The sequence below is a fragment of the Chroicocephalus ridibundus genome, chromosome 9 (genome assembly GCF_963924245.1).
Source record: "Chroicocephalus ridibundus chromosome 9, bChrRid1.1, whole genome shotgun sequence".
NCBI lineage: Eukaryota > Metazoa > Chordata > Aves > Charadriiformes > Laridae > Chroicocephalus > Chroicocephalus ridibundus.
The window spans coordinates 23,705,433-23,717,681 of NC_086292.1; the positions used below are offsets into that span (position 1 = coordinate 23,705,433).

Here is a 12,249-nt window from a genome sequence, read left to right on the forward strand (position 1 = left end):
GAGGCTGGAGAGCAGCCCCTCAGAAAGAGATCTGGGTTTTGGGTTGATGGCAAGTTGGGCAGGAGTCAACGGTGTGCCCTGGCAGCCAACGGGGCCAGCCTTGTCCTGGGGTGCATCTAGCACAGCATCGCTAGCTGGTTGAGGGCGTGATTGTCCAACTCTGCACTGGTGCGGCCCCACCTCAACCACTGCGTGCAGGTTTGGGTGCATCACTATAAGAAGGACATCAAACTACTGGAGCGTGTCCAGAGAAAAGTGACCAAGATGGTGAAAGGCCTCGAGGGCAAGACTTACAATGAGCAGCTGAGGTCACTTGGTTTGTTCAGCCTGGAGAAGAGAAGGCTGAGGGGTGCCCTCATGGCAGCCTGCACCTTCCTGGAGGCAGGCAGCGGAGGGAAGGTGCTGTCTCTGGTGACCAGTGACAGGACACGAGGGAATGGAATGTTCACAGAGAGGGTGGTTGGTCCCTGGACCAGTCTCCCCAGGGAAGTGGTCACAGCACCAAGCCTGGCAGAGTTCGAAGCGTGTTCTGGATGATGGTCTAGTCATAGGGCTTAGTGTTGAGTAGTCCTGTGAGGAGGAGGGAGTTTGACTTGATGGTCCTTATGTGTCCCTTCCAACTTGAGATATTCCATGATTCTATGATTGATTTAGCTCAGCATGAACTTGCAGGTGAGGAGGCTTTTAAGTTTTCCTGTCTTCAGGGCTTGCAGAACAATCATTTGGAAAAACAAGGAAAAGATCTTAGCCTTCCAGTTTGCAACCTAAAAGATTTGGGTTAGCTTGGCAGGAGGTTACTGCAATCTTTAAAGCAATTAAAAAAGCTTCATAGGGTCCATTCAGTAGGTTCTGTGAAAATATATATAATGGAATGTAACCTAAACTAGGCTCTGGCAGCTTCCATGGGGACCTACTGTGTCCCATTTGGGAAACAAAATGAATTTTATGTAGCCTTTTGGAATCCAGTTCTCCACCTTGCCTACTGCAGTCTTTGCTCATACAGAAATCTTTCGATCTGAACGTAGCTGCAAATTAAAAAAGAGAGTGTTAAATCTGTCAGGCGTCGCACCTGATGCCTGACATGGTGCCTGATGCCTGAGATGATGGTGTAGTTTAACAAAGAATTAGAACAAGTCTGATATTTCCGTCCTTGTCTACATAGTCTAATTCACAGAAAGCATACTAGGCACAGAAATGTTAAATTATTGGAGGTTTTTTTAAACAGAAACTAAGGAGTAGGATTTAATAGGAGAAAAAAAATAGTAAGAGAAGGAAATTGATGGTATTTTCTCTTTTCAAACAAATACAAGAACTAAATCATCACATTCTCTTACAAAAGCTTTATACAGCTTTTTTATATTTTTTTTTGACTACTAGCTTAGGGCAACTATCAGTCCATCGCTATCCAACTTCTACATTTCCTCTAAAGAGAGAGAGGAAAAATTTTATTTAAAAAAAAAGGATTTTTTATGGAGTGAGACTCTACCTCTGATTGTATCCAAGTGTTTTATCATAAAAGAGCTGAAGGGGGACAGGAAGAATAAAATATATAGGATTGCACCACGTGATTTTTAGGCTGCACTGGCATTTTATACAGATGCTGACTTTAGTTAACAGACACAGCCAAACTGTGTACGTGCAGATTTGTTCCACTACTGGAATGTCGCTATTGAACAAACAGCCTTATTCTCAACTACCTCTGAAGAAGGCCCTCGCTAGAGCAAAGAGACGTTGTTCCCAACACCAAAGGGCTGCTCGTGTGCAGGTGCCTCCTTGGCAGAGGGCACACTTAGCACGCTCCCTCACAAGGTGTTTAAGTCAGATGCCCAAGAAAGAAGGTCCCAGATCATTGCTGAGGTTTGAAAACTTGGCCAAGGAGGAGAAGGACTGGTCCTGACATCAGGAAAACCAGCCCGATGGGTTTCAGTACTGTTAGCACAGCTTGGTTTCTTCAGCAACTGTAAACACGAGTAATCCTTCAATAGAAAACAGTTGTCATGGGGCTTCTGGAAGAGGAAGAAGTAGATATTTATAGAAATGGCTTGAGGTCATCTGAGTGTCTTTGACCACTGTGACTGACACAGGCTTCAAGGCTCATGCATGTACACAAGCTAAGCTTGGCATCTCATTAGAGGGGTGGGGAATGGAGATAGTGTTAGTCAAACAAACAAGTTACGCTTGTTATCCTTCTTCCACAGCTAAGCTTGAACTTTGTCTCCCTCTCTCACCATCCTGCTGTGAAATTGGAATTTCTGTTGTGATTGCATGAGGCTTAGGTTTTGTGTATGTTGGTTAAATGGTGTCTGGGTTACGTATTAGTCGGTCCAAACTGGAAGAAACAGGAGCGGATGCACAAGGAATTGGTTGAAGGAAATAGCCAACACACACACAAACACACCTTGTCTACTGCATCTGCAAATTCTTCTTCATTCATGACACAAAGTCAGTGTGTCATGAAAAAACCTTAGAGGTTGTCAGATTTCAACAAAGGTGAGAAATTAGATACTGCAGGTTGTCAGATTTCAACAAAGGTGAGAAATTAGATACTGCAATCTCACAAAAGAGCTTTTGAAATGTATTTAGGTCCAATGAGGATAGATACAGGAGATGATTGACTCATAGAGAGAGAGTTGCAGAAGACAGGGTTTGGATGACATCACAGAGCTTTATTCATTATTGTAAGGTTTCATAGTGTCAGCACAACATTTGTGTATGCGATGGATTCACCATAATGTCTAGGCATGGGATAGACAGCAGTGACTCTGGAGCTAACAGTTGCTGTGATTTCTTGTTTTAATGGCTCCTGTCAAGGCTTCAGTTTCCCATGTCATCTCAAATGCCATCTCAGCAGAAGAGTTGAGGGGCGGAAATGCTGGGTTCTTTATCGGATTGCTTTTTTCTCAGAAGAAAAGTATCTTCTATTTTCCTGGCACTAGTCTGGCTAGAATTTGTGTTTTTCATGCCTGAGGAGATGGCCTGTGTAGCGCTTTCTGACTGCTGACCCTGCGAAGTGCCATACAATATCCAAACTTCGTCTCCAGGCATCAGAAACATTAGTATTTTTTATCTGCCTTTTCCTGTTTAATTGCTTCTCTATGGATGTCAAAGCCTTGTTTGAATTTTTTTCCATAAATTTAAATGACTTTAGGGTGTTCGAGGCTTTTAGTTGTCCTAGTTCACTGTTATTTCTTTCTCTCATCTCCAGCAGGCTTTTGCTTTGGTGTTGATTTTTAAGCACTGAAAATTTTTCTTAATTTCCATTTTCAGGAATCTCACTTGTAATACTACTGGTGTTCATTAAAGTAGATCTTGGGACTTTCAGCGGAAACGTTTCTTGTAACAATATTAAAACAGGCCACCTTGGCTGCCTCGGTTCAGTCTGAGAGGAGGATAAGCTATCTCTCTTGGCTAGCTTTTAAATGAAAAAAACGGTTTCAGCAGAAGGGACAGGTAAAGCAAGACCTGAGTCCTTGCTTCAGCCTCGATCTTGATCTTCTTCAGTGGCATAACAGTGTTCCAACTGCAGAGGTTTGCTTCATTTCATATGAAAAAAGCAAAAAGCACGTTCATCTCACAGGCAGGAGGCTGGGCGGGAGGGACCTTCCAGCTCGAGTTGTTCTAAATAGTTTATTTCTCAGTTCTGTGGCAGAATTGATAGAAATGCTCAGGTTAAGTTGAAAGAAAGAAAAAAAAAAAGAGGCGATTACCACAAAATTTGAAAATGTTTTGAAAAAAAAATATGAAAGATTATGCTATAACACTTCCCCTTTTTAAAAAAAAAAAAAAAAGCTCAAGCTTTTTGCTGAATTTGAGACCATTTAGTCCTTGGAAAATCAGTTCTAACGAATTTGCTATTTAACAAAGATATGGGTCCCATCTCCAGTGACTTCCTCCCAGACACTTTTCTGATTATAAAACAGACTAATATGATCTAATCATCTGCAAATGTAGTTTAGCTTGTTTTGTCTCCAGTGGGAAACTACCTTCAGACATTAACCAAAGGAAAAACTTAATAAATAAGTGTATTAAAGTGATAAAAACTTTAGACTTACTGGTTCTGCTTTATCACCCTGCTAGGATCAACAGATTTTCAACTGGCTGGAGAATTTGCCTCTTCTGTTTGGGCTCTCATGTAAACACGACGCGTAGATTGTCTTCAAAGGTTGCATCCTTGTCCTCCCCGCTCTTTGTCCCTGCCTGTGGTGACCCGTGTTCAAAGAAGCTTAATCCAGACTGGAAGCGGTGCAGAGGAGGGATGTCAGAATGACCAGAGGAACCGAGATGTGACTAGAGGAATTTGGTTTATTTACCTCAGAAATACCAAAGACTGAGAGGAGATATGATAGGTCTCAATGGACAAGGGCAAAAGGAAGGATGGAAAGAAATCAGGGGAAGGGGGGGATAGCAGCAAAGGAGGAAAAGAAAACTAATTAAGCACAGGCATAGCTGTTTAAAAAAGTACGTTTGATCTTCAGAGGTGCCAGACTGTGGAACAATGCTCTATCTGGAGTAGCAGGGGGAAAACCTTCACTGGTTAAATTGAGGTTTGATCATTTTGAGAGGGGAATGGTTTGACACTACTGTCCATAGCAGATTGGATTGCAAGACCTAGAGCTGCCCTTTCCAAAATGCCTGCTTTGTGTCTTCTGACACCACAGTGACTTCTTCCTACTAAAGAAGCTGACTAGAATAAACCCTGCCAGATCTGACAAATCTTTATAGAAATGTTTACTTTTTTTTTTTTTTTTTCTGACCCTGTAATAATAACGCTTGGTACCTTCTTTTGGTAAAGAAGATCCAAGTGCTGAGTTGGTAAATATCCATACTATTTTGGGGCAAAGCCAGGAAGTTAGCTATTTGCAGTCTGTTTTATCGTTTGTGATCTTAGTGTGCTGTGAAACCCCTGACCTTGTTCAGAGTGCCACGTTGTGATTGTATTCTTCTGTTTGCAGTCTTTATCTTTCTAAGTGAAAGGCCTAAAACAGGTGTCCATGTCACTAAATGTTGTGCTTGAAATAGTCAGACTAGTGGGGATGTTATCTGGCCTTGATTTAGGCAGATAAGGAAGGACCAGACCTCGATCTGTATATAAACAGCCAGCAGCACAGCAGCATAGCAGCAAATCTGGATGCCAGTGTGGCAGATTGAACTCTTCTCTAGGGTTCAGTTTCCTCTCTGCAATCCACACCCACTTTATCGGCCAATGCATGCTCACGGAGAAAGCATATCCATTGTCAAGTGAGGCAGTGAACGCTGAAAAGCCTTAGGAAGTGATCAAGATGTACCAGAGTGCACCAGAATTTCTGACTGGATTCGTATCACCCATAGTCTTTTAGTCTTTGATGGGAAAATGTTCCTTTCACTGCACCATCAATCTCCTTGTAATCTTGTTGAGGTTGACAAATCAGAACATCTGTTCAGTGTCTCCACCGTTACCTCACACACACCCAGAATAAGCCCCAAGTGCACGTCATTTGAATACAAATGAAAAAACATGATTGTCTTCTCATCAGTTAAGCAGGTGGGTAAATGCAGCCCTCTTTGTTTGCCTTTACTTCCTACCACGATGTTTCCTCCCTCTCCTTCAACATTCGCTTAGCTAGGAAGGATGCTAGTTAAAGAAGTTTGGGCACAAATCTGTGTAATTTAGCCTGTAAAGCAACGCTATATATAGACTAAAGCCAAGAAATGGGAAGGACCAAAACATCTGAAAGAGGAAGCCAGCTGCCATTAACCCCTTGTTGGAAGGACTGACGACCATGTGTTGCCCCTTCTACTACCAGTGCCTACTTTAGTATCAGTGTCATCTTCATGCTGCACACATACCTGGAGCCCTTCCTCAGTGTCCCAGTGAAGAAGGCAGCCATGACTTACACCCTAGAAAGATTCAGGTAATGTCTTGTTCTGTTTCCATGCATGCGTATCAGAATAGAGGTGACCAAGTTAAATGCTGAACAATTCCTTCTTTCTGGAACTACATTCCAACGTCAAAGCTCATTTTCTAGGGAACAAATGGAAAAATAACCACAGCAAAAAAAACCCCTCACTGCAAAGCAGAAAGCAAATTTTCATGTAACTAACAAAACCGTGCCTTACAGGAGAGTCTTCTACCCACACAACCTTTTTTATGCAAGACTGGTGCGTCTTCCCAAACCTGGATGTTTGCTGGCACCATAATGAACACTGCTGGAACCAGTGCTTGTGAGGTTACCATTTGGTTGGTATCTACCACTAGAATGGCCTAAATGAAACGCTACTTTGAAACATCGGTAGAGCAAAGCGACGTGGGATTAGTTAATGAAATTCCGCAAAGTGATGATCAATAAACGTAGAATCTTACAGTTTGGACATGGATCATTAATTCTTAAAGGAAGGTTAGCACTCAAAAATTATTGTTTCAAATGAATCTAATTTCTCCATATAGCAACAGCTCTGGAGTGTTTGTACTAAGTCTTGGAGTATCAGCTCGAATGCGCTTGGAATCGGATGGAATAATGGAAGGAAATTCCCCAGGACGTCTCCCAGGCCTCCTGACACTGCACTGTGCAATTGGGAAAACGATCATGGTATGTGATTGTCAGTAGGACAGGACCTGCTTTGATTAAAGCATCTGATCACATTACTTTAATTAAAGATTCTTTAATCGAGGCAGGGCCTCTCCATTCAATAACCTGAAAACATAATGTGTTTTTACTGCCTACCTCAGGCTGCTCTAATAGGCAAATATGCCTGCTGCTGGCGTGGGAGGTATGGCTGCAAAGCATGTATCTGAATAAGCAAACAAATACACTTACCGTGCCTATTTCTTGGGTTTGAAGTAGCCGTTCTGTAAACTCTGGGCTTGTTACTATTTTTAACTTCTTACTAGCTACCAGGACTCAGCAATAAATCTGTACAGCCTCTTTATGTGGTCCTAAAAGCACTTTCAGTTTCCTAAAAGCTCAGCACTGCATGGAACAGTCCTGAAGACTTTCCCATCACAGACAGAAAATCTGGTTCCCTCCTTCAGCTTTCACAACTGTTTGTAAAAAAAAAAAAACCAAAACACACCACAACTCAGAGAGAGGATGAGCCTTTGGTGGTAAGAAACTGAACATCGTACAGCCATCAAAACTCTAAACTGGAGCATTTCTCACAGCTAGTCTCCTATGGATCGGTGTTTGCCATCCATCACAGATGATGCGTTAACTTTCCAGGGGCTGCTCAATCCCCTTTTTTGCAGTGGTGGCTGCCACTGTGACATGTCCTGGTGTTCCCTGCCAGGTGCATCAGCGCAGGTTCATCGTCTCTTGCTTCATCGCATGGAGAGGATGTCGGCGCGGTGCCTTACTTCGCATTCCCGCACTCCTGTGCAAACATTGCTCCCTTGCTTGCCAGTCAAGGAGAGGTTCGCCAGGAGGAGCGCGGGAGATTACAGGATTGCCAGACCAAGATTATGCAAAGAAACTCATGACTGAAGAGCCGTTTGCAAAGCTTCACAATCCATAAGTGCCTGGATGAGTGCCATCAGAGGTTGGTGATTGCCCCAGCCTGAAGGGGAAAAGTGCCTTCGTAATACTTACTTGAACATTAAAACCAGCTGCAGCAAATGCAGGGCCTTTGAGAACGAAAAAGTAACAGTGTAAAATCCAACACGTTATGAAGAAAATTAAACCTCTTCAGGTCTGAGGAAAGTGGAGGGTATTATTTTTATCCTCTGGAGTAAAACATTTGTAGAAGCGGGTATTCTTTACACTGCAGAGCAGCTACAACCTGGGGGAAGCAGGTTGTTAACATTGGGTATACTAATACTTTTAGTGATTCAGCAGAGCAGAAAGTGACGGAATTCTTGTAAACTCTCCCAAAATTTAGGAATGGTAGAGTACTTTTTTTTTTCTGCTAATTTTAGCGGATCTGTATCTTTCATTCTCTTTCCATATCTGAAGTAAAAAAGACAAGAAAGCTTTCTCTGTCTGTTGTGCAGTGATGCTTGCTATGGAGGGAGAAAAGATAAAACTCGGTTTGTTCCACCTGGAGCCCTGATCCCACATAAATCATGAACACTAAAATGCTGAAATGAGATGTGAATGAGTTGAGCTGCCAAGAAAGATGAATTTTTACTCTGCGTAACTAATAGCAAAGTGTCTTCTGAGGAATTCCTTTCAGATGCGCATCTGCTCTGAGACTTCGCATCAGGACCCTACTCGGTCCCTTACCTTTCAGCAGAGACTCCTTGAAGTATGATAGAGACTTTGGCCCTTCCCCAAAATAACTTACTAGCCCAGAGCGGCAACGAGGTGGAACTGTAATCCTAGAAGCCTCATGCTGGGATGCTGCCTGACCCTAATGTCTTTAAACCCTGCAGGCCCTGAGTTTAGGCGTGGGAAGCCAGGCAGACTGGAAGACCCTGAGGTTCCTCAGAGGTTTTGTTCTAGATCACCTGCAGCACCAAGGGGCTTGATTCAAATCAGCATTTCATAAGAAAATGGCACCCCTTCGGCCATTGGGGCAGGTGCTCTGGGAGCGTGCCGAGAGGATGCACCTCCAAGCAGGAGTTGCCACTGCCACCTTGATAATCGCATGGCCATGTGAAGGCAGAGGACCATCATGCCCCTTTCACCCAGCCAAGGCTCTGGCCCTTTCACTGGGCTTTTGGGGCCAGATATGGCTGTTCCTGGTCTGCCAGACAAGAGGAGGTGCTGCATGGGAGGATGGGCTGCTCAGAAGAGCCTGAACCTGAGCCAGAGGGAGAGAGCCTCGGGGCCTGGAAAGGAAAGCCGGGGGAGTGGCCAGGTTTGTGGCAACCAGGGTGTGCGTTGTGGGTTTTAAAATAACTTATGGTGTTTCTCGTTAAAGCTTTTTCCAATCAGTTATGGATTATCTGGGGGGTGGACAGCTTTCTCTGCTGCTTGAGGGAAACAGAAATGGCTCCCTGGCTTTAGAGGGGAGGAGGTCCCACCGTGAGGATAAGGGAAATGATGGGTTCTGGGATTCACGGGTCCAGTCCTTGTGTCCACTGCAGTTCACGTGTTTCCCGCTGAACAGGTGCTGCATAAAATATTTGAGCAACCCCACCTCTGCTCTCCTCTTTGTGAAAAAAGTGTGAAAAGACCAGTTTCTGTCATAAAGGATTTCTAAGTCTAGTGATAGAGTTGTAGAAGAGATAGATAGCAGTAGGAATAATACATCTATTGTTCATATTCTTTTGACTGCCTTTTCTTTTATTTATTTTTTTTTTCCCAAATTCTGAAGGTGTTCAGCCAAGTAACTGTTCTGGTGTCTCTGTAACATTGTCTGCTTGGGGGCACGGAGAAGCACAAGATTGCAAGTGATATTAATGTATGAATCCTGCTTTTTCCTTTTAGACTTGGAATTGTGTTATTGTAGCAGGTGATTTTATGGTGTTATTACTTGATATGGGGTTACTTTTGCTTATGTGAGAAGTCCCACTGACTTGGATGAGCTATTTCCGAGAGTAATTGCTAACCTGCAGGAACAGATATCACACAACAAAAGAAAGTGTTGACGGAGGTATTTCCTTTCCTAAGATGTGGGGCACAGCCTGGCTTTTATCCTGTTGTGAAGGAGGACAATCATGAGGATAATTCTCTTGGAAATCACATAGCAGGACTGTATGTTAATACGTAAAACTACCTCAAGGGAAGGTGGACTGAGCTGAAAGGTCGTCTTTTTGCTGTGTGGTAGTCAATGCCTGTGTTTCAAAGCCTTACTGTTAGTCAGAAGCTTCTCAAGAATATGTGTTTGTGTTACCTTCTGTGAAAAGCTGCTTGTGCGTAACTAGTAAGAAGGTATAGAACTGAAAAAAAACACCCCAAAACCAGCTTAGAGCATCTCCTGGCTTTGCTGAACTTGATAATGGGGAAGAATTTGAAACTGAAACTGTTAATGAGATTGACGAACTCAGTTCAGCATATTTGAAAATTAGTATTGTATTCATTCCTAGGCTTTATTTTACTTAATTAAAAATGACTCCTTAGTTTCTACTGGCCGCGCCCCTGAAATATTTCCCAATAGGCAAGTCATTATACTCCGACACCTATGTGCTCGCCGATCCTTAAGTTTTGATAATCGCACGCTCCCAGGTTTTCGTTCTCCTGTACTTTATCTCTTCCCTTTGATTAGTTGTGTCTGTTGTTACGTCTTCCATGATGGCCGAGGTTTTGCATTTACACAGCATTTCAGTCACTCAAAGACAAGTTGAACATGTCTGGAGTGGCCTCTGGGAGGGGGCAGGTGGGGTGAGACCTGGCTGATGCGTCTCAGGCAGGCTTGGATGTTTGTCTGCCACCAGGCTGCTTTGCCCCAGGAAAGCTGAGATGCTCTGGACCACGTGCGGAAGCAGGGCTGGAGGAATTAGGAGCCCTGGGCCGCAAACGCAGTTGTTCACTGTGCTTTGGTAACTCTCACGCAAGTCATTATTTCAGCAGAGATTTTCAGAGGTTTTTGCAGCTGATATAAACACCTACCCTCTGTTTAATCCTACTTTGAACACCTTAGTGCTTTTTTGGTTGCTTTCCTCCTTGTTCTAGATGGAGCTCTGTGTTGAGAAGTATCATTTATTCCCCTATGGCAACTGTAGTAATATCTGACAAATCGACAAGTTCTCAGGGACTGAGGACAGCCAGCGTTACGAGGAAGGCCGTGTTCTCCTGAAAAGAGCTTTGGTCCAAGAGAGCGCAGGGTTTGAGGAGCACGTTCTATGCGACAGTTCCTGAAGAGACTTGAGTCTCTTCTCAGGTTCTCTTCAATTAAAACCCCCAAACGATAAAATCAACTAATGTGGAGAACAGCGTACCATAGATACAAAACTGACTGACGGTCTTGCAAATAGTCTAGAAAGCACCTGGATTACTTTAGTGGGTGGACACTTGTGGTTCCCTTTTGGGCAGTAAAATCTTCTTCCAGACTCGTTGTAGTAGAAGAGCCGTACTGTAGAGCCTTTCAGTTTTATTGGTATATTTGAGCAAGTTTATTTCCACCTAATCATTTTTTTTTTCCCACATGAATATGTAAAACTTCCCCATCCTTAGCTTGATTAATGTGTATTATGTTAATGTCAGGTTGCAGCCTGCTACAAAATGCCTGAAGGCAAATTTCTTTTCCATATAGTTTCAAGTCTCCGCCCTCAAATATATAAAAGGGGTTTTCCTGGGAGTGGGACTCGGGAGGCTTACGCATTTCGCATTAACAGCACTTTTGCAACTGTTCTGTTGTGAGGAGCTAAATGAGTGAGCGAGCTTTCAGCTGCCCAAGTTGGGCTGGGATAGCAGACTGTCCGTGGAGGCAAGTAGCTCAGCCGGAGTGACCTTGCTGTACTTCTCATCTCTGAGATGGCCACATAGATGAATCCAAAAGTACTGAGTTGGTGCTTGATCAGATTTTTCCCCAGTCGTTGAGATTAGGCCACTACAGAGGTCTTTAATATGACAACATCACGTGTACTAGAGCGTAAGTACCTTACAAATATTGTGGGGGTTTCCCTTCAGACAGTGCGACTCCCGCAAAATAAAAATATTTGTTGGGAATCTGTCGATTTTGGTGAAACCCTTGGTGGAAAATGTTCAGTACTACATTAGTGAACCAAACTCTTCAGGCACTGCTGAAAATGTTCGATGCCCCCTTTCTAAGTTTCTGAATCAAAATTTCTTAGAATTTCCATTCCATTAAACCTTTAATGTGAATGAACTCGTGGCTTGAGGTCTAAGTGGAGTAGGTGTGTGCTTCCCGGTGGCCTGTTGAACGGCAGCAAGGAACATCCCAGCTGTGCACAAAAGGCACAAAACAGATAAAGAGGGAAAATGGATCCAGAAGAAGGATTTATAAAAGATCATCTCCTTTTCCCGTGAGCAAAATCTCTCCCTTCACTCTGAAGGGATCAGCAGGGTTGGAAGCAGAATGCGCTTCCTATATCCGTGGTCTGCGGCACACAAACTGTGGGATGGGGGCCATTAGAACTAGGCAAGCCAGCATTGGCACGGGGCCTCTTAAGTAACCATTTTCCACTCTTCGTGTTTTGCTATAACCCGTGACAGTCTGCTCCCATAACTACCTCTCTGAAGCCAAAGACGGCTACTTCAGAAACAATTGCCTTTTTCTCTGCAATTTACATTTCCCTTGCCAGTGCCACCACTGCCCCTCTTCTGAGCAGGAGGGACGCTTCTTGCTATACCTTCCTTCAAGGTACACTTCCACCTTGCTTACGGCTGGCACATGGTCAAATGATTTCTCACCAGATGGAGAATGCTGCTA

The 12,249-nt window shown here is 43.6% G+C and overlaps 1 protein-coding gene across 2 annotated transcripts in view; it reads left to right on the plus strand.

Annotated features, from left to right (window-relative positions):
- The window catches only part of SLC6A14 (solute carrier family 6 member 14), a 53,226-nt gene that overhangs the window by 20,834 nt on the left and 20,143 nt on the right, over positions 1-12,249 (plus strand). The window contains exon 1 of one of the 2 annotated variants that reach the window (XM_063346581.1): positions 5,989-6,566. The exons of the other annotated variant lie outside the window; for it this stretch is intronic. Coding sequence (XP_063202651.1) covers positions 6,402-6,566 — 165 coding nt within the window. The 5' untranslated portion in view covers positions 5,989-6,401. Of the gene's footprint in view, positions 1-5,988; positions 6,567-12,249 lie in introns of those variants that run through there. 2 annotated transcript variants of the gene reach the window in all.